At 49.0% G+C, this 20769-nt stretch overlaps 4 protein-coding genes across 5 annotated transcripts; 1 reads left to right on the top strand and 3 right to left on the bottom strand.

Moving 5' to 3' along the window:
- Nucleotides 1-374: 374 nt before the first annotated feature.
- On the bottom strand, nucleotides 375-7490 carry Klp54D (Kinesin-like protein at 54D). 2 transcript variants are annotated; one of them, XM_002138349.3, is made up of 8 exons: nucleotides 6889-7485; nucleotides 3253-3427; nucleotides 2968-3195; nucleotides 2771-2911; nucleotides 2212-2353; nucleotides 1299-2145; nucleotides 565-879; nucleotides 375-507 (listed from the first exon to the last, which is right to left on the bottom strand). In XM_002138349.3, exons 1-8 carry the CDS (start codon nucleotides 7230-7232, stop codon nucleotides 495-497), a joined length of 2205 nt encoding a protein of 734 aa, XP_002138385.2. In that variant the 5' UTR covers nucleotides 7233-7485; the 3' UTR covers nucleotides 375-494. The 2 variants fall into 2 exon arrangements, 1 of the variants encoding a protein (XP_002138385.2); XR_004468793.1 differs by lacking the exon at nucleotides 375-507 and adding an exon at nucleotides 999-1188 and having other exon boundaries at nucleotides 791-879; nucleotides 6889-7490.
- Nucleotides 7491-8437: 947 nt separating this feature from the next.
- Nucleotides 8438-18005, bottom strand: MESR4 (misexpression suppressor of ras 4). The gene is made up of 4 exons (XM_001360590.4): nucleotides 17293-18005; nucleotides 16761-16828; nucleotides 13595-16673; nucleotides 8438-13541 (listed from the first exon to the last, which is right to left on the bottom strand). Exons 3-4 carry the CDS (start codon nucleotides 16653-16655, stop codon nucleotides 9112-9114), a joined length of 7491 nt encoding a protein of 2496 aa, XP_001360627.3. The 5' UTR covers nucleotides 16656-16673; nucleotides 16761-16828; nucleotides 17293-18005; the 3' UTR covers nucleotides 8438-9111.
- A 181-nt stretch (nucleotides 18006-18186) lies between these two features.
- On the top strand, nucleotides 18187-19359 carry RpL18A (ribosomal protein L18A). The gene is made up of 2 exons (XM_001360589.3): nucleotides 18187-18312; nucleotides 18744-19359. The coding sequence occupies exons 1-2, from the start codon at nucleotides 18295-18297 to the stop codon at nucleotides 19257-19259; spliced, it is 534 nt and encodes a 177-aa protein (XP_001360626.1). The 5' UTR covers nucleotides 18187-18294; the 3' UTR covers nucleotides 19260-19359.
- Nucleotide 19360: 1 nt separating this feature from the next.
- Nucleotides 19361-20590, bottom strand: cyp33 (peptidylprolyl isomerase cyclophilin-33). The gene is made up of 4 exons (XM_001360588.4): nucleotides 20301-20590; nucleotides 19854-20243; nucleotides 19616-19788; nucleotides 19361-19558 (listed from the first exon to the last, which is right to left on the bottom strand). The coding sequence occupies exons 1-4, from the start codon at nucleotides 20499-20501 to the stop codon at nucleotides 19414-19416; spliced, it is 909 nt and encodes a 302-aa protein (XP_001360625.1). The 5' UTR covers nucleotides 20502-20590; the 3' UTR covers nucleotides 19361-19413.
- Nucleotides 20591-20769: the final 179 nt, after the last annotated feature.

Here is a 20769-nt window from a genome sequence, read left to right as displayed (position 1 = left end):
GTAAGATCACCACTAAATGCAAAATATCGTTAATAGCTGTAAGACCAGTCTCTGTTTCTGAATTTATTGATACAATAAATTTATATTATTATTTCCTCAATTTATAATATCCTTTTTTCTAGGGTATTCCGAATGTTGCGAGACATGTTGCTTCTTTTCTCGGCAGCTGAGTCTGGCCCATACAAAATGTTGCCGCACTGTGCATGGAATGAGTCTTATATACCGTGTCTACCGTTTCAAAATACACCGGCGGAAAAAAGAATTTGGCCCACTTGCGATTAAATATAATTGGCGGTTATTTTTTAAATTCGTAGTAGACTCTTCCTACCTTGATGGGGGCGGGAACCCCATCTACCAAGATAAAAGTGTTTCAATTAATTAACTAGCTTTACACTGCAACAACTTTATTTTAAATGTATTGAGCACTTTTTTAGTACAATAATTGCAAAAATATATATCTTTGTTAGACCACATCCATTACCCTTAACCATTTTCTACGTTAGCATGCTGAAAGAAAAAGAAATTTTATATGAACTCCTTCAGTCTCTGGTTATTTACACTTACTCCGTCATATAGTCCGTAGATTGCTTCGACGGAACATTCTCTGGATCCGTATTGAGCTTCTTGGCCAGATCTGCGTCCGGCTTCCTGAAAGCATTCGCCATTATCAAAATATTCCTGGCGATACGCTTCTGATCGATGCGTTTCTGGGCCGTGTCCGTCCGCCTATCGGCATTCTCCGACATTCTCTGCTCCAGCGGCAAGACTGCAGCGCCGTTGAGTTCAGGATTTGTCCAGATCTCAGTGCCGGGCGTTTCCTTGCCGGAGGTCGGAGATATCGCCGGACGTGCAGGTATCAAAGGTGAACGTACACAAACCCTGTAAACCAGAAAGAGGCGGACAAATATATAACATAAATGTATTATTTTATATTCAGTAATTCAGTAATTGTAAACTTCTCAGATTCATTCATTCAATTCATAGGAACAGAAACAAACTTTTATTACAAAGGCTTATATGACTAGTCACACTCTAGGCTTGTTTTCAAAAAACGTTTAGAAATATACGGATTTAAAGTATCAAAATATCTGAGATTATGTCCTCCCTCCTGTGGGGGCCTCAATCTCGTCCGTCTGCGTCTCGGTGCTCGGCCCATTGTCCCCGTCCTCGTCCCCGCTCGGTACCGATCTAGAACGAGTCAGAAATGGGAGAGAACAATGAGCCAGGCCTCGAGAAGGTCCCTAAACGAATGCAGCCCTAAACGGTTCTATGCTCGCTAACCCGCCACTGAAACTCACTTGTTCACATCCTCCAGCTTCTTGAGCAGCCGCTCGTTCTCTCTGCAAACGATCTCCTGATCCCTGAGTATTGTCTCGCGCACGGTGAACAGATGGTTGTTCTCTTGCCGCAGCGACTCGTTCTCCACCATGTAGAGTTTGACCAGCTCGGCCAGCTCTGAGCCATCCAGTTCGGGCAGCCGCTCCAGATCCACCTTGGGCACTGGCACCGGCGCACCGCCTGCGCTGCTCAGCCGATCCAGCTGCATGTCAAGCAGATTGTCCGTGGCGGCGTCACTGGAGGCCGCCTGATGGTGCAAATTGAGGGCCGCCTTCAGATGATCGTTCTCCATCTGCAGGGCGTGGATATCCCGTTTGAGGCTGAGGATCAGTGCCTCCCTGGGGTCCATCATGATCACGGGCTTGGTGCGTATTCGCTTGGCTCTGGAGGCATAGCGCAAGGTATTCAAGGTCTCTGCGTGATTGTAGTGGGCCGGAGAGACGCAGGCGATCATCAGCGTGACCCCGTTCCCGGCCAGACTGTCGGCCAGGAGTTTGGTCAGCTGGCTGTCCCGGTAGGGTATGTGCCCCGACCGCTTCTTGGCATCGCTCAGCGAGGATATGCAGTAGCCGAGGACCATCAGGCTCTTGTTGATGTTGTTCGCCTCCTCCAGGGTCTTGCCCTCGCTCATCGTCTTCTTGGTCAGCTCACTGCCGGCCAGGTCGACGAAATTGATCTTGCCATGCTTGGAGAGGAACACTCCCCCATCCGTCTGCTGGTCCGACAGGATGTGCACTGTAAGTATCGTGTGCGAACGCGACGAATGATCGTTCATGGCATGTGAGCCCATGGCTCGATTTCTCATTCCTGCACGGATGAACCAAAAGGGGATGATTAATGAATCTTTGATTAGGATCAATGCAGCGCACTTACCCTCTTCCAGAACGGCCAGCAGATCGTCCAGTTCCTCGCAGTCAACCGTGAATAGGTTCTCCACGAAGAAGCCGCCCGACTTCTTGGACCAGCGCACGGCCAGCGGCTTCCGTGCACTTCCCGGATTGAGCAAATCGATTACCTGAAGGCCGGGGAATATAAAATTCAATTCAATTTGGTAAACCAATAATGAAATTAGGTGAGGGGTACTGCAGGAACGGAGCTGTGGGAGCTGCTAAGAAAACAAATCATTTGAAAGGACAAGCCAAATGCAGAAACATTCCACGCACTGGGTCTGGGGCATGGAGAGCGTGCTGACATCCATTTAATAGAGGTCAGGTCAATCTAATGCATGTTTGCTGAACCGAACCGAACTGAATGGGGCCAGCGCCAGAGCGAAAGCAATCAGTATTATGGCAAATGCAATTTAAATTTAAATCGAATATGCGACTAGGCCCCGTCCCAAGAAAATGAATTGAATATACATACATACATAGTATTCTAGCTTTAACGACTCCAAAACTGAGATACGAAATGGATAATTTTGTAGCTTTCTTACCCGTTCATTGTAGATCTCCATGAACGAGGCCTTAAGAACATAATTGACATCCTTTCGGTTCTTAATCAACTGGAAGAGATACACAAACGAGCGGAAGATGAGGCCATGTCGGGGATCCTTTGGATTCGGCTTTCCAACAAACTGTAAAATGAAACATTCATCAATCTGAACGTCTGGGGGTTCCCCTTCCCACTCACCAGGTCTGGTGGTCCTGTCAGTGTGTGCGTCTTTCCAGAGCCCGTCTGGCCGTAGCAGAAGGCCGTGCAACTGAATCCCTCGATGCCCATCTCTATGATGCGTTTAATGCCCGAATAGTCCAGTATATCATCCTGGGTGGCTCCGGGCTCGAAGACCACGTTGTACGTGAATACACGAACGCTGTCTCGATTGTGCGAACGCTTCTGTCCCACATCGTTGCCCTCAATCTGACGGTACGATTCGTCACATAACAGATAAACATACTCTGGAGTGGGGATACTTACTATGACCTGTCCGTTGCCGGGAAATGTCAGGGTAGAGCCGTGCCGATCGCGCTTCTCCTTCTCGTTGAGCGGACGCACACGCACCACCACATTGATGTTGTCCTCGGGCGTGGAGCACTCTTCGCTGCCGGTGGACTTGGAGGCTACAATTTCCAGAGTATCGGCGCTGCCAATCCTAAGAAGCATGAAGTTTGTTTTTCAACGTATACTCGATATGGAAATGGACTGGATTATGGATTCAGATTATGGATTCCCTCCCAAATATTGGAAATATCAATAATTGCAACCAATCAATCAGAGTAACATCTAAAAAGCTTTCATTCCTTTGTGAGTTTCGCTTGTTGTGGCCACTGCGAGTCCCTGGAATTTCGTGGGATTTGCCTTGAACTTGACGTTGCCTGGCGCTGACCATTGGCCCTATAAATAGCCAAGGTTAAGGGTGGTTGGGGATGGGATGGCTTAGCTCGTGGTTTTCGCGTTTTCTTTTACACTAAATCGCAATTAGTTTTTTTGATGTGGGGGATGAGCGTGATTAATACAATTTTCTTCAGCGGAATTTTCCCTTATGGAAATATGAATATGCAAATAAGCAGCGATAAATTATTGATTTAGACAGTCGTACCTAGCCTTGTGTTTTAGTTGAACCCATAATTATCCAGCTAAAGGCACAAAACGGAATTTGGAGAAGTTTCCAATACAAACAATCATAGTTGGTTTATTGAACCACGAGTCGTATGTGCGATGTCCAATCTTACAGTCCAATGGTTTCTGTGGCTGGGGCTGTTTCTGAGCCTGACATTTAACATTTGGCCATAAATGACTTGTTAAACATTCATAGACTAATGGCCAAACTTCGTATGCTCGTCTACCCGTATACTCGTACATTAATCAGCCTGTGTTGGGCCTTTTTATGTGTGCGTGTGCGAGGTGAGTGTGGTGTGTGCTCTTGGTAAATATTTCAAAAGGCGCCAATAGAAAGAATTAACACGAACCCTCAGGAGAAACGAAGTCTTGAGGAGGAGCAGGTCCTGGGAAGTAACACCGTACTGGGTGGCCACTGGAGAAAAGTTCAATCAACTTTTGGTACTAAATAATTAATTGAATAATGGGGAGCTAAGAGCGAAAGTTTTGATTTGTTCTTGAAAGGGTTCCTGATAATATAATGCTTATTATTGCTAGGGGTATATTTCTCTCTTTCGCTTCGAAAATAATGCTTTCTTTTAAAGGAGATTGACTTTCCCCTGGTGGTATTTGTAGACCCGAACAAATGAAACCCACCTCAGCTTGTTATCATGCATAATATTTACCCTGACCTCAGACCAAAAATTCCTAATTGTCCAGTCGTGATTGGATTGGATTACGGGCAGAAGAGGCAGCTGGGTTTCTTTTTTCCGGCGACTCATGTTTGCGAAACAAATAAATTCTGAAACGAGTCTGAAACTGGAACTCTCACTTTTATTTCCCATGCCGGAGAGTGGGCGTCGGACTGGGAGTGGGAGTGTTTTGGGAAACCTCCTGGTGACATTTATGAAGCATGCAGAGCTTAAGCAACGAATTGTGGACTTTGATTATCTTTTTTTTTGGGGCGTAATTATTACCTAACTCGTGCTGTGCATGCCAGAAAATCCATATGAATGTATACTCTATATTGTCTATATGGATTTTTAAATTGCAATCTTTCCTAGCCACGTCACGCACGCGAATTCACTTTCAAAGTTGCCTGAATACAGATCGGATTTGGAGAAGGCCAATGCCCAGTGCCCAGTGTCCATTGCGCATTGGTTCCAAAACCCACACCACAGCCTTTGCTGTCTAAGTGGAGTACATATATCCAATGTGTGTCGTCAATCATACAGCTATCAACGCACTCATCAGTCAAAATGATTGATAAGATAGGTCTATATGCGTGTCCCATTATAATTATAACGACCATAATGCCAATTGCCTGCAGGGGGCAGAAGCAATCCCATATTTCGGTGCGATCCATTAAATTTCCAAGCGACATAGGTGTGAATGGTAACCTTGGGACTGAAAGGCCCTTAACGAGCCACAGATTCACAGAAAAAGGTTGTATTCCAGCTACCCATGTTCAAGGCTGATGAAAATGATGTTTAATTACGATTAAGTTCTAACAAATTGTCGCGCGGGCGCCTGACGAGTCATAGGTTCCTAGAATCTCAAGTCTGGTGTGTCACTCCCCAGTTCCAATAATAACATAAACATCCTCTTCTGGGTAATAGCTGTGAATATGTTACTTATTTACAATGTCAGCATAAATCGAAGAAACTTCTAAAAATAAACGAAACGTCGGCACATTTCCTTCGGTGGGGTGGGGGATCCACACAATGCCAGTATTAATGATCCAAATTAATGAAATTATAGGTGTACCACAATTGATGTGAAAACAAAGACTTGATTAGCTACCTGTGATACCATCGTATCATCATATTAAGTAGTTCAAGCCTCGATTCCATCAAAAGAAAGTTCTTCGGTTTTGAATAATTAATATTCCTTCCGAACCAAACTTGTACTTAACCCACTTGTCACCAGTTCCTCAGCTCGGGGACCTGGGGGTCCTTAACCTTAGGCTGTTTGTCTGTTACGTTCCACCTGGACCCTACCCACATCGGAATCGAACTCAAAAAACCCCAACATACATAGACTCGTAAACACGAGTATGACCACTTTCGCTCTCAACTCCGGTCATATCCCACATATAGACTTCAATGGGCTTTAATTGCAAAATCGATTTGTGTCGTGTCCGCTTAGTGCTCGACTCTTCTCAACCCCCAGATCACTGGCGATACTTCCTTCCTTTCCACAAATTGTTTAAATAAAGAACTAAAAGAAAATGCCCAGTCCGTCCGTCCGTCTGTGTGTCTGTCTCTCTGTCCATTTGATTGCCTGTCTGTCTGTCCTTCTTTTGGATTACTCGTATTGTGCGTGGTCATTATGGTTTGGCTTGTGTCTGTTCCTTCCTTGCCTTCTGCCGGGTTTTTAATGGGTCTTTCCTTCGATTAGGGGTGAGCCGGGAGACCAGGAGCAGTCCCTGTCGTGTTATTATTAATGGTTGTAGTCTCACACTCCTTGTAAGTGCCCTGCCCAGCCGAATGGACTGATCAAAATTAATATATTTTCCTAGTGGCTCATACAATACACGAGTGTATCTTTATAGATATTTGTACGTACTTAATAATTACAACCACAGCAGTGGCATTACATTGCGAAAGGTTAGAAAAAATATAAGGGAATACTCGCATGCAATATTCATGGGTCCATTTAAATTCCTAAAAATTATATTCAGTACAGTAGCACAGGACTATCAGGGTAAAGGCAATACAGAATAGTTCTTGAACCTTTAGATATCCATAAATTCTCTGTTAAAAGAGGTAGTCTTTAGCAGTTACGATAGAAATGGTAATTCCACGTTTAAGACCCAATAGTGGCTTTTTTCCCTCAGTGTGTAGAATTCGGAGATCTATGTTTTATAAGTTTTTCCTCATGCTCCGTGCTTTTTCCCCAGTCTTTTTAGCGGCTTTCCACTGTTTTCTCAAGCGTCAGCAAGCTATCGCCTATTGATTACGGTGGGAAGTACCGCAATCGGAGCCGCGGCGGCATTCCTTATCCCACACTTACTCGTTCTCCCGTGAGCGTAGAAAATACGGCGTATTGCGGGAACTGCCTCCGACTCCGCCTCCTCCTCCGCCACTGCTGCCGCTCCCTGCTCCCTTCTGGGGACTGAGGCGACGCATGCCGTTGGTGAGACTGCGGGACCGTGGCATGCTGCTGCTGCTGCCGGAGCTCTGGCGCTGGTTGGACATGGATGTGGACGTGGACGTCGATGTGGGCGTGGGCGCTTTCCTGGCGCGTGAGCCGGCAACGGCGCCTCTGCCCCGCCGATTGCCAGAGGTGCTGGCGCTATCGGCGCTGCTACCGCCGCTGCTATTCAAATGCGGCACGCTCGATGCGCGACGTACCATGGTGTTTGCCGCCACTAAGTCCTAGCGGTCTAGCCGGTGACCAGCAGAGGACGATAATTGGACTACTGTTTGCTCAACTGGCTGTCCCGTGGACATGGCTTACGGAACAAGGAGCACGCACACACACAGCGGGATCTGCCACGCGAACGACGAACGCAAATTCGAAACTCAGTTCCGGTCAAAAGTGGGAGCCTCGGGTTAACCGCTCGCCGCGACAACTCAACACGAACTGCCGCCCCAAGTTCACCAGAGAAGCCTTTTTTATTCGAGCCCTCTCAGATTTATGGTAATTTCTACTCACGCACACCACACCGGCCATCGCTCGTCTCTCCCACCGTCCGTCTGGTTCGTCCGGCGACCACAATCGCCACCTGTAATTGAAGTTCGTTGTGGCTGTTGCGCCTCTCTCGTAGCTCGGACTCAGAGCCCATGCTCCTGCTGTTCCTTCTCCTCCTCCTCCGAACAACAATTAAATCAGCGTGCTGTTTGGTAAACAAACCCACGCCCATACCCACGATGACGGGGTGGTGGTCAGTGGTCAGTGGCCACTGGCCGGACATGCGGGTGGTGGTTGGAATTGGATGACCCTACCACTGACCCTGGCGTGGTTCCGCGCCCATTCATACGCGGGGTTGTAGCCACTACAGCAACATTAGCCCGCTTGTCGTGGCTTATTTGCATTTACTTTTGACGTTACTTTGCCATAATCGGAGCATGGAGCGTGGAATTCGTTTTAAGGATATTAAACCCTGCACATGGGCGACTGGGTTAACGTTGGCCTATTCTTTGGACGCATGTTCAAGGTACAAACATAAATGCTACCACAATATCGTAAGGGTTGGTTGGTTGGTTGGTTGATTCGATATGAGAAGGAATGAAAAAGCACGCCCTTTAGATTTTGTAGCTGTCCAACAACAACAACAAACCAATCCTTATCGGCGAGACTCGATTCGGGCAGCAATGTGCATCATCATTGACACGGCATGTATTTGATTCTCAGCATTTTCCTTTGCATCTTTCGCTAGCATGGATGCGAATGAAGGTTCTCTTTAACAGACATATGGATGCACTGGAATATTGAAGATAAATAAGCTGTTTTTCGTAAATATATCTACTGTCTGTAGACGATTGCCACAGATAACATTCAATCTCATTATAGATGATAAGCCCGTCCACCATATTGAAAATAAAACAAAACGTGAACATTCCTTTTAGTATTACTTATTTGTTTCTTTTTTTCACAGTTGTATGTGTATTTTTCTCAAGATCGATTGAATGATTAACTATTCATCAGCTTGTTTCCGTTTATCCTTGTTTTGGGTACCTACTCGTAGTCACTAAATGTAAACGTACACATAGATAGATTTAATTAAGAACTATGCTGGGATTGCGGCTCATGGGAGGGTTTGGGAGGTGCTATTCATAGGTGTTTAGTTATTTATAATGGATCTCTAAGTATGGTACAATTTTGCATAATGGATATGCATCTCTCGATATTTACACACGATTGTTGGCCTTATATATGATATACAGATATATAGATATAGATATATACTATATATATATAATATATACGTTTATTTTTCTTTAATAAGATGTTTTCCCTATCTACACTCTCTCCGGGGAGAGTGCACTTTGAGCCAGGTGTCCGAACCGCCTTGCCTTTTAAATGTACATATATATATTTAATGTCTTACGATATTTAGATTTCATTTGTAGTATATAGAACTTTTAGATATCCTCAGTTTTTTTTTTGTTTTTATCAATTAATAAGCGTATTCCATTCTGTAGTGGGGTTTCGATCGCGTGGTTGTTGTGGCTACTGTGTGAAAGAGGAGGATCCACGGAATCCTAGCCAAGCTCCTCCTGGAAGATGATGTCACTGTGCCGTCGCGCCCGGGTAGAGGCCTTCGGTGTACTTGGGCCTGCACTCGGCGCAGAACCACCTGCCCTGTGGCGCCACCATAATGCCCACGCACTCAAAGTGGAACCATTCGATCAGACAGTTGTCGCCGTCGCAGGCAATCATCTCGGAGACCTCGTCGTAGGGACAGCGACAGTAGCAGTAGACGGACTCGCCTTCGCGCGCCAGCCGGGCTCCTGCCGGCGGTCTGATCGGGTAGCGTATGTTGTTCGCCTTGAAGTACTGCAGTGTGGCAAAGTCCGGATTCGGGAGCAGAGCCGGCGGAATTGGCTGATTGAATGCGGTGGCAGCAGGCGGCGGCGGCGGTGGCGGTGGCAGCTGGACCGGTAGGACCACGGGTGGAGCTGGGGGCATTACAAAAACGGGAGGAATCTGTGGAGTAGGCGGCCCTAGGCTGGTCACGTTCACTTCCTCGTCTTCTGAACTGCTATCGCTGCTGTCCGTCGGCGGTGAAATGGAGGTCAGGAAGCTGGGCCGTATCTTTAGCGTGGGTATCGGCGGCAATGACTTTTCTTCCCTGTGCGGCTTGTGGCGCTTTGTAGAGCGAGCACTTGCACTCGATCCGCCTGCGCTCGGGGCCTGAGGCCGCTGCCTGTTGCGCTTCCTCGATCCGGATCCCGTCGGGGGCGTTCGCGTACCCCCATTGCTGTGCAGATGGTGGTGATGTCCACTGCTGCTATTGTTGTTGTTTCTGCTGCGCTGCTTCGGCGGCGTCGGCAAATCCTCCTTGGCCCAAGTCAACAAAGGCGGCGGCTGTGGCTTGATCAGCTGCATTCCCACCAGGAGCGGCGGGGCCAGGATGGTGCCCATATTCTCGTCGTCGCTGGTGTAGCCATAGAACTTGTTGGGACGCCTCTGGCGCTTGGAGCGCTTTAGCTGGCCATCGGCATCGGAGCAGCTGCTGCCCTCGCTCATCCTACTGCCCAGGAATCCCCCAAACTGCAGGTGGCGATGCGTCAGCGGTGTCACTGGGAGCAGCGACGGTGACTCTGCAGGGAGCATCTGTGTGGCGATGGGTGGTTCCATCGACACGGACATGGGCAGGGGTGTGCTCGTTAGCTGTAGCTTTCCCGATTTACATGTGGACTTTCGCTCTCGCTTCTTCTTTTTGTTGCGAACCCGTTCCGGCTTGTCGGCGTAGGCAACAGCCTCCTCTGGCAGGGACGGCGTGGAGGGACGACTGTTCTCGACGATGTCGTAGTTGTTCCGCGGCCCCACTGGCGGATGCTCGGCGAGCAGGGCCTCGCGCTTTTGGGCCAGCAACTCGCTGGCCAGCTTCTGGGGATGGGCATCGTAGAATTCCTCGTCGGTGTCGGAGAATGCGGTATCGAAATCTGATTCGTTGTACTGCGGAGCTTTTGGTGAGGGCGGAGGCGGCACTAGTTGGTCCTCGGTCACAGAGGTTACATTAACTTCCTCTTCTGGCTCTGGCTGCGGCACCTGCTGGAGCGACTCGCTCTTCTTCTGCTTCAGGGATTTCTTGCGCAACCTCTTCGACGGCGATGCCGCTGCATTCGAGCTGTCGGAATCGTCAGAGTCGTCACTGGAGCTGCTGCTGTTGCTGGAGCTGCAACTGCAGTTGGATCCACAGGAGCAGCTCGAGGAATCGGAGTCCGAGTTGGAGCTGGAGCTGCTGGAACTGTCGCTGTCACTGGAGGCGTTGTTTTTCGCGGCACGCTTGCCGGAGTGCGACGATTTGGGAGTGGAATGTTTTTTGGCCGGCGACGGGGGAGGCGTGCGATGCAGCTTACAGTAATCGTGATCGGACCATGCCACATGCACCTTGCTGGGCGTCTGAGGGACTTCCACATCTGCGGGTGCCGCCTCCTCCTTTGGTGGCTGCTCCTCAAGATTGGAATTCGGATTGGTGTTGGAGTTCACCGGCTGATTTTGGAGTAGATTTTTCCACATATCAGAGACATCATCCGGTTCCTCTTCCTTTTTGGCCTCCGCCTCCGCTCCCACCTCCACATCCACCTCTGACTTCGTCGTCTCCTCTTCCTGGTTTTTTGACTCCGTCAAGGGCTTCTCCTCGAGTGGATCCTCCCGCTTCTGGCTTGGCTGTGATTGCTGCTCGTCTGCATCGCTCTCGGAGGAGGGCGACAGCATCACCTTGGGCATATCCAGATCTTCCACAGAGGATCGCATAGGCAGTGGCTCATGACCATGGCTGCCACTTTTCGGCGGCGGCGCATCCGAGTCGCTGCTATCGCTGCTGTCCGACTCAGAGAGATTTGGGGCTATCAGGTTGAGATCCTCGAGGTATTCCTTCGTGCGCTTTGACTTTTTGCGTCGTTTGCGAGTCTCTGATTTGCCAGCAGTTTGCTCTGACGCCTCCTTCTTGTCTGCAGCCTCAACCTTAGTGCATTCCGTTTTGGGTTCCTTCTCGGGAAACGGCGAAGCCTTCGTTTCGGCCTCGTGCTGTGCCCCTTCCTCTCCCTCCTCCTCCGTTTCCTTCTTGATTGCTTCCAGTGGCTGCTCCGATGCTTGATCCTCTTTCTGCTCTGTGGGCGTTTCTGGGGAATCCGCCTTCGCCTCATGCGTGCTAGCATGCTTCAGCAGAAGCTTGCGCGAGACGAACTTCTCGTCGCACAGCTCCTCGGCGCAGGCGTAGCGAAAGTCGCCGGCATGCATCCGCTTGTGGACCTCCAGGTAGATGGCCTTGCTGAAGTTGAAGCCGCACTCCTCGCAGGGGAACGTCACGGGCGGCACACAGAAGTGGTAGACATGGGGCCAGCGCTTCTGCAGGCAGCGCTTGCAGCCGGCGCTCTCGGTGCCGTGCTTCCAGAACAGATGCTTGGAAATGTCCTGCTTGTTGCGGTAGGCGATGCCGCACCGGTAGCACAGATGCAGCAGCTTGTGCTTCCACACGTGGGACGAGAGCTTCGCCTGGGTGACGCAATCCTCCAGGCAGATGTCGCAGGCATTATGCTGCTTTCGCAGGTGCACCATCAGACGGAAGGCGGAGGGCAGCGGCGGCGACGTCTCGCACAGGCAGCAGCGGAACTTCAAGTCGTATACGCTGAGGGCCTCCTCGCCCGGACAAATGTGACAGAGAATCTCACTGTAGCTGTAGAAATTGGTGCGGCACATGATGCACGTGATGTTCGACTTGGCATGCATCCTGCGGTTGTGCGTGTAGAGCTCTTTGTGCGTGGCGGCCACGTAGCGGCAGGAGAAGCACTCATAGATCCGCTCGTTGAAGACCTCTGCGTACTTGCCGTTCTCCACGGTGCAGCAGCTGGCCAGATTCAGGTACTCCTCCTCCAGCTGGGGCACAAAGCTCTTCAGCCTTGCCACAATCGTCTCGGCGTACAGCTCCTCGGCCGTGATGCTGTCCACCGTAGCCGTAAAGCGGTGCTGGCTAATCATGTGCAGCACCAGCTGCTTGCCATTGACGGCAATACGGCGAGCGTGATTGCAGTAGAGGCAGATGGAGTAGACCGCCTTCAGGCACAGACGCACAAACTCCACCATTGAGAACCGATCCAGGGGTCGATCCAGCTGCAGATCGATCGTGTGCGTGTCCTCTCCGGCCACCATTATGCCATCGAAGGGTGGAGGAGGCGACTGAACGGGCTGCGGTGGTTGTGGCAGCGCCACCGCTTCCATCTGTTCCATCAATGGGCCCTCTGGGGGTCCGAATTCTCCGTCGTTGGCAGCCGTTGGTCCGTTCAAGCTATCATCAATGTCCATGCAATCACTACCGAGGCTATTGCGACGCCCAGACGATGCTTCGGCATCGGCTGCATCCGACTGGTCTTGGAACTCCGTGATAATTGCGGGCGGTGGCTGCGTTGTGTTGTGTGGCGAAGCGGGCGGCGTCAGCGACCAGCGACGTTGTTCCTCTTGCTGCTGGGGTTGCTGCACCAGTGCCTGCACCTGGAGCTGGGGCTGCTCCTTTACTTCCGCTGCGTGCTGTGGTAATCCGTCGTCCAACACATCTGCGGGAGCTATGGCCTTGGAGTGCTTCTTCCTATCGGGTTTCCTGTCTGCTTTGATCCGCTGTATTTCCAGTTCGGTGCGCTCCACTTCGGCCTGCATGAGGCTCATCATCTTTGCACAATCCGAATCATCTAGGCTGTGGCGTGGCGGCGGCGGCATCGGCATCGGCGCTTGGTCTGGTATTTGTGGGGACGAAGAAGGATTTATTTCGGTTTCCTGTTCCAGGGGAGTTGCTGTGTGCAAATCCGGTTCCTCCTCCTCCGTATCCGTGCTGCTTAGAGCAGCGTCCACAGATTTCTGAAACTCCTTCGGCACCCTCAGCATTATTTTAGGTACAACTAGCTTGGGAATGGCCGGAGATGGTGTCGGAACTGGAGCTGGTAGTGCCAGAGTGTCTGGGTCGAGTGTCATGTTCGGCCAAATGGGCATTGGCGCTGGAACTGCAAGAGCATTAATTATGTGCGAATAATACATGGCTAGCGATGAAACTTACTGTTTTCCGCTGGCTCCGTTTGCAGGGTTTCCTGCTGTTCCACTGGGATTGTTAATGGCACCGCCTGCGGCTGTTTCTGTTGCTGCTGCTGCTGCTGCTCTGGCTGCTTCCGTACTCTCCTCCGTTTGTGCGGCTTCTTCTTCTGGTTTCTGCAGGCCATGGCATGGCATCCCTTTACCCCACATTCAGCACACGGCTCCATTAGCTCCGAACAGTCGTGATTCTCGAAGCCTGAGCCTTGCGGAAATGTGGTCTGGCATGTGCAGCAGACGAGATACCTGCCCCGATCCTCCTTCTGCTGCTCCGCGGCCCACTCATCCATTGACAGGTGCCTCTGATCGATGTCATGCTTGTTCTCCAGATGCAGCGACAGCTTCTCCGCAGTGGCATACATGAGGCTGCAGTACAAGCAAACGTACTTCTGGTGGACATCCCGCACATGGCTGAAGAAGTTCCAGGACTGATGCACGGTGCCGCACCTTGCGCAGCGAAAGAAACGCTCCTTCTTCTGTTCGGGCTTCCCCTTCGAGGCCATTTTGCATTGCGCCTGGTGTTCGTTTAGCTGCTGAACAGTCTCAATGTTCTGGAGATTGCATTTGCTGCAGGACAACAGGTTGCTCGCCTCAGGGGTATCGCTGGCGGGATCAGCATTGTCATTGGTATTGGTATTGCCCTGGAGACGTTGCAAGAGCAGCGAGGAGTTATTCCCCAGCTTCATTTGTTTATCGGGCTGGCTGACGGAGGCGGCGGAGGAGGTACTGGTTCTGCTGCTGCGCCTGCGCTTGAACGACAGCTTCAGGGCTTGCACCTTACCATTATTCTGTTCACTCTCGGCCGGATGATCGATGACCAATTGGGGCTGTGAGGCCGAGCTGATTGTGCTGCTTCTGCTGGTACTACGACTGCGGCTTCTGCGAACGGGAAGGATCAGTGGACGTGCCTTCATTGGCGGCTGTTGTGACGTGGAGGCGCCTTCTTCTTCACCGTCCTCGTTCGCCGCAGTGTGGTTTGATATCACAGAAAATTGGTTGTGCTCTTCCAGCTCCCGTTTCTCCAGCTGCTCCTCCTGCTCTTTATCCTCGGGAATGGGGGAATTGTGTGTTCCATTCACTTTGATTACCGGCACAACATCCACTTCCGTGGAAGTGACAGCAGGAGCTGTTGATTTGAGGCTTTCCTCCATCTGTGGCTCTTCTTCCGAGTCTGATTCAATTTTAATGACTCCTGGCGTCGCAACTGCATCCGCATCCGCATCCTCATCCTCGCTACATGGATGATCCACGTCCATGGTCAGCGTTACAGAATCCTCTGAATCAGACGATTCCTCTACAGACGATTTGCGGCTGGAATGGGATGCCTTTTCATCGAATTCGTCGTCTGAAGCCAGACAATCTCTCGTCCTCGAATCGTTATTCTCGGCATTCATTTCGATACATTTTTGAACTGAAGGAGATCTCTTGCCTGCTTTTTCCCCTTTGATAGACAGGACTTCCGACTGTTCCGGTTCACTGCCCGAATCCTGTTCCAGATCATTTTTGATAGGCAGAGAAGGGGCCTCCTGCGCACTCTCTGTATCCTCATCAAGATCCTTTTTAACAGCCAACGAAACGTTCTCCTCGGCACTAACAGTTTCCTCGTCTAGTTGTTTGTTAGACGGAGATCCCTCTGCGTCCACTTTCCCGGTTTCCGGACCCTTGTTCAAGTTTTCCTTAATGGACAGGGAAGCATCTGCATCAACATCCTCTTCATCTTCCTCACTCTCCGTATCGATATCCAGATCTCCTTTTACAGATAGATTTTCGTCTGCTTCGTCCTCTCCACTCTCCGGTTCCACATCTAGCTTTTTTATAGGGGAAGCTCGTTCTGCACCCTCTTTCTGAGTCGCCTTTTTGGACTGAGTTGAATCTACATCGTCTTCGGCACTCTCTATATCGATATCAAGATCAACCTTAACGTCTGGAGGCTCCTCTGCTTCATCCTCCCCACTATCTGGTTCCACATCAAGCTCGTTAATAGACGAAGAGCGCTCTGCGTCCTCTTTCTCAGTCGCCGCCGGAGTCTTGTCAATGTTTTCCTTAATGGACAGGGACGAATCCAAATCCTCTTCCTCACTCTCACTCTCCGTATCGATATCGAGATCTCCTCTCGCCGATAGATATCCCTCTGCTTCCTCCTCTTCGCTCTCCGATTTCACATCAATGACTTCTTTGACTGCCGGCGATCCCTGCTGGGTTTCCTCTTCGTCTTTGGGAGTCACCAAGGTATCCACTGGATCATCATCATCACATGCAACAGCAGACTCCCCGAGCATCGTGGGAGGATTATCTTCTTCTGGCTCAGATATGGGCACAGTCTCGGTATCACTTTTGAGCTCCTCTTTCGTCTTCACTGGCAGATCTTCTATGCACTCGTTTTTTACTGGGATTGGGCTGGACTGTGCAGAATCCTCCTCCACAGATGGAAGCAGGTCTTCCACCAGCTCTTGCTCCACACAATCATTGCCCGAAGAAGAGGATGATGTTCGTGTCTGCTGCTCATCGTCGCTTTCAATAACAATCGTAGGACAGTTCGGAGTCTCCCCAATATCTTCGCTCTCACTAACACCCGCTTCGTCTGCGTTGTCTGCATCTTCGGCCAGAAGAGATTCCTTTGAAGTGTCGCTTTCACCCGTTTGCGATTCATCTGCAGACTTTTCGCTATCTGCCCTCTCCGACTCGGCATCGGCATCTGCGTCCGCCGCCGCCTCCATCTGGCTGCTATCCTGGCCGTTTGCCAGGGTCAAGTCTATCACGTCATCGGTGCTCTTTTTTCTCTTTAGGCCACATTCGTCACCGCTAGCGTCCGCATTGTTGTTGTCGCTGTGCTCCATCGGGCTCTCCTCTTTCGCCAGCCCCAGCGCATTATTAGTGTCCTCGTAATCGTCCTCTTCGCTGGTAGTGCCACTTGCTGCTCCCGTACCGACATCCACTCCGACTCCGACTCTGTCACCCGTGCCACCCGCATCACCGGCATCTATGTTAGACGTAAGCTTGGCTTGTTGCTGATCCAATGCCTCCATCATCGTTTCTGCATTTATGCGCTGTCACACGGTAAGGAACACACAAAACAAAATCAAATCGTTAATCAATCGAGTTTTCCTTGACAAAAATGTGATTATTTGCATTACCTTTGCATTCCGTTTTTCGATTGCGTTCCGGTCCGCGCTTTGTTCTTTCGCATCCGTCTCCTACGCAGCTGAAAGCGTAACAACACCAAATCATTTTAATGAAATATGCATTAGGTTTGGCGGTGGCCAAATCACACACAAAGAAGAAACCAAAGAAAAACATCACGTTTATGCGCGTTATATTCTTGCAATATGTTTGTTCAGCGACAAATGTGCTATACAGTGGTATAAATATATATATATATATATATACCCAAGGAAATTTGCTGCACACAAATGCATTATTCAGTAAGTACTTATTTGCATATCACGATATCAGAAGCGTGTGCATAAACACTGAATCAGAACAAATACAAATTACCGGTCATGGTGTATGCAGCCCTGGCCAAATAATTGAAAATACCAAAATAAATGGAGCAAAAAAGCAAACGCGCGAGAGCAACTAATGGCTAAAAATAAATGAATTTACTTAACATATTCTTGGAATGATACTCTATAATCACATGTACCACAATTGTGCACGTTTATTTACCTGCTTTGCGCGGTTGGCGTTGGTGTTGTTGCAGTTGCTGTTATGGCTTAGGTACCAAAATTTCCCACAAATTGTAGCAGGCGGCGAGGGTGGGAAACGAAGGAACGAATTTTACGCGCGAAAACAAGAAAGGAGAAAACAACAACCGATGTCACGGAAGTTCGGGGCAGAACTGAAAGAGCGACCGAGACCGAGAGATTTGCCCAGCGGACAGCGGATGGGCTGAAACTGAGCAAGAACGAGACTCGCCTACCCCTCTCAGCGCTCTACCATCAACCCCAGACAGTTCGCTTATACAATTTATGCTTTATTTTTATTATTAATTTAAACACTGGGAGTCCCGAAAGAGGCTCACAAATTTCACAATATCGCGCAATTCCTTAGCTCAGTCCCGGCGACCAGGAAATAGTCGATTTTCTGTTTTTTTGCGCGTCTCGAATTCTAGGTATAAAATTTTCCTCTTTTTGCACGTCGTCGTCCACGCTTTGCATTTTTTATTCTGACCACTTTTTTCTACGCACTTTTCTATTTGTAATTACATGCAAAGATTTTTGAACTGTAAATTAGGTGTGTATACAATATAATTATTAGCTAAGTCCCTTAAACTGCTTGTGGAAAATAATTTTTAGCAATATTTTTTTGCTTTACAGCCATTGAAACACGCGCAGAAGCTAGCGATGGACATTGATTTGATAGCTCTGGGCCCTGGGGTGACTGTCCAAAATGCGACCCTAGAAAAAGTTCAGTGGTAAAATATCGATAGCTACTAATCATTCGAATGGTATATCACATCTTTGTTGCAGCTTGATTTTAATATATAAGTGACAATATTAATACCAAGGTACAGCATAGTTTTCACGTTAATGCATTTGATTGGGCGATTTTATGAAATGTTTATTTGCGAATAGATCTATCGATAGTCTTTGCCAGCCCTGACTTATGGTTCAGTGTGATTGCGATTTGACAAGCTCTTTCCGTTTCCTTTTCGCGTGAACGTCCAACATGAGAGCCAAGGGATTGGTTAGTATTAATGAAATAAACCCGAAAATTGAGAACATTTGCGGTAGAAATGTGTGCAACAGGAAGGCAAACTCACCGAGCATCTGACATAATCGTGGGAATGTGTGGAAATGGGCAATTTATTTGTAAAAACCCGACAAATAAATGGAGTGTCGTGGACATCGTTGGGAGAATGAATGTGGCTGCTACAAGCGCCATATAAAATAAACGACAATGCTGTCAAGAGATTCTTAAAGATGATGTGAAAAGCGCATCTCTATAGTGGCATCATATTTAATAAATTCATGGAAAATATGTTGTTTTTCCAAACCACAGAACATAACCTCCAAAGTGTGCGTGCCATGCGCGCGTGTGTGTGTGCGTGTGTTTCCCTGCCTGTCACCGCATTTGTTTACAACGAACGAATTCATTAAAACGAATGCCTTTTTCAGCTGAAGGAATACGAGGTCGTGGGCCGCAAGCTGCCCAGCGAGAAGGAGCCCCAGACGCCTCTCTACAAGATGCGCATCTTCGCCCCCGACAACATTGTCGCCAAATCCCGCTTTTGGTACTTTTTGCGTCAGCTGAAGAAGTTCAAGAAGACCACCGGCGAAATTGTGTCCATCAAGCAGGTGTACGAGACCTCGCCCATTAAGATCAAGAACTTCGGCATCTGGCTGCGCTACGATTCCCGTTCGGGCACACACAACATGTACCGCGAGTACCGTGACCTGACTGTTGGCGGTGCCGTAACTCAGTGCTACCGCGACATGGGTGCCCGTCATCGTGCTCGTGCTCACTCCATCCAGATCATCAAGGTGGAGTCGATCGCTGCCGCCAAGACGCGCCGTGTGCACGTCAAGCAGTTCCACGATTCCAAGATCAAGTTCCCACTGGTACAGCGTGTCCATCACAAGGGCAACAGGAAGCTGTTCTCGTTCAGAAAGCCAAGGACTTACTTCCAGTAAAACGGAGGATATCCCCAGCCGAATGGAGCCCACTGCGTGTGCTCCTAAAATTGACTTAGTGGTTTTTTTCAATAAAATGAGAACGTTGAAGAGTAACATACATTTATACAAAAAGAGTTTCTTTATTGAGCTGTTCGCGTTCCTTAATTCGACATCACTTCAATTCTCCGCAGGCATAGATGATGATCTTTTGCGTTGGAGTGCCTGTTTTTGAGCCACAGCGTTCCATTTTCCGAACTACATCGGCTCCGCTGATGACATGCCCAAACACTACATGCTTGTTGTCCAGCCAATCGGTTCTATTGGATACATTGATGATTAAATTCAATTCATTTCTTAGTCAGGCTTCAACTTACTTTGTGGTGCATATAAAAAACTGTGAGCCATTTGTGTTGGTGCCCGAATTGGCCATGGATAGGGTGCCGAAACTATTGTGTTTCAGATTGAAGTTTTCGTCGTTGAACTTTTTCCCATAGATGGACTTGCCGCCAGTCCCGTTGTTGTTTGTGAAGTCTCCTCCTTGGCACATCTGAAGTGAGTAAAATGGATGTGAACAACACGAAACGAAACATCGATAAAAATCCAATCTCTTACAAATTCTGGAATCACGCGGTGGAAGGTGGAACCTTTGTAGCCAAAGCCCTGCTCATGAGTGCACAGCTGGCGGAAATTTTCCGCGGTCTTGGGCACCACGTCGGCTCTCAAAAGCATCACAACACGTCCAGCATCATTGCCTCCAATGCGAATGTCAAAGAATACTTGTGGATTGCGCTTCTCTGCCTTCTCAATGACTGCTGGGCCTGTGGATGGCACTTCCACTTGTTCCTTCTCTGCTTCGCCTACTTCTGCGGGTTCTAAGGTGGCGCCGGCGTGCTTCTGCAGCCAGTCGTCATCCGCCCAGACAGGCTTGAAGCTGTCCTCCTTAACACGCACCGGTTTGGCCAAATTGACGCGAATTGTTCGGCCGCAGAGCTCCGAATCGTTCTGTGGATATGGTTATTAGTCTTTTGTTTTGAGCATTAATTTGCTGGTGAAACCTACCATGTTGTCGATGGCCGAAGCCGCATCTTCCGCCTGTTCATATTCTATGAAGGCAAAGCCCCGGTGTCGCTGCGACTCGTAGTCCACTGGCATTTGTATGTCCGCAATGTCTCCGAAGGGAATAAAGGCATTGTTGAGCAGCCTCTCTGTCACCTCATCAGCCAGGCCTCCCACATAAACAGTGCGTTTGTCGTTTGACATCTTTACAAATTTTTTAAAAAAATCTTTAAAACCAAAACAAACTGGAGGTGGTTTTATCGTAGAGGTGTCAAACCATCGATGGCACTATCGATAGTATCGATGGTTTGAATACTTCTGTTCAAAACTTTCGAGTGGCGCCACTATCGCCACATATCGTCTCATTTGAAAAGTATACCGTAAATATACTGACGAATTCGAGTTATACTATACATATTTCACGTTTTTAATATTCCGTGGAATATTACTAGCTGTACAGAACATTTAGTCA

This window comes from Drosophila pseudoobscura, chromosome 3 (assembly GCF_009870125.1).
Source record: "Drosophila pseudoobscura strain MV-25-SWS-2005 chromosome 3, UCI_Dpse_MV25, whole genome shotgun sequence".
Lineage (NCBI taxonomy): Eukaryota > Metazoa > Arthropoda > Insecta > Diptera > Drosophilidae > Drosophila > Drosophila pseudoobscura.
This window is presented reverse-complemented; position numbering and strand designations above follow the sequence as displayed.

Bases quoted from the DNA above. Each gene is read 5' to 3' on its own strand.
- MESR4 (XM_001360590.4), bottom strand. From the start codon at position 16,655: ATGATGGAGGCATTGGATCAGCAACAAGCCAAGCTTACGTCTAACATA. The intron at 13,542-13,594 runs GTAAGTTTCATC...ATGCTCTTGCAG, and splicing joins AACGGAGCCAGCGGAAAACA to TTCCAGCGCCAATGCCCATT.
- Klp54D (XM_002138349.3), bottom strand. From the start codon at position 7,232: ATGGTACGTCGCGCATCGAGCGTGCCGCATTTGAATAGCAGCGGCGGT. The intron at 2,354-2,770 runs GTAAGAAAGCTA...CCCGGCCTTCAG, and splicing joins TGGAGATCTACAATGAACGG to GTAATCGATTTGCTCAATCC. The intron at 880-1,298 runs GTGAGTTTCAGT...TCTGGTTTACAG, and splicing joins AAGCTGGAGGATGTGAACAA to GGTTTGTGTACGTTCACCTT.
- cyp33 (XM_001360588.4), bottom strand. From the start codon at position 20,501: ATGTCAAACGACAAACGCACTGTTTATGTGGGAGGCCTGGCTGATGAG. The intron at 19,789-19,853 runs GTAAGAGATTGG...TACTCACTTCAG, and splicing joins ACCGCGTGATTCCAGAATTT to ATGTGCCAAGGAGGAGACTT. The intron at 19,559-19,615 runs GTAAGTTGAAGC...TGTATCCAATAG, and splicing joins TTTTTTATATGCACCACAAA to AACCGATTGGCTGGACAACA.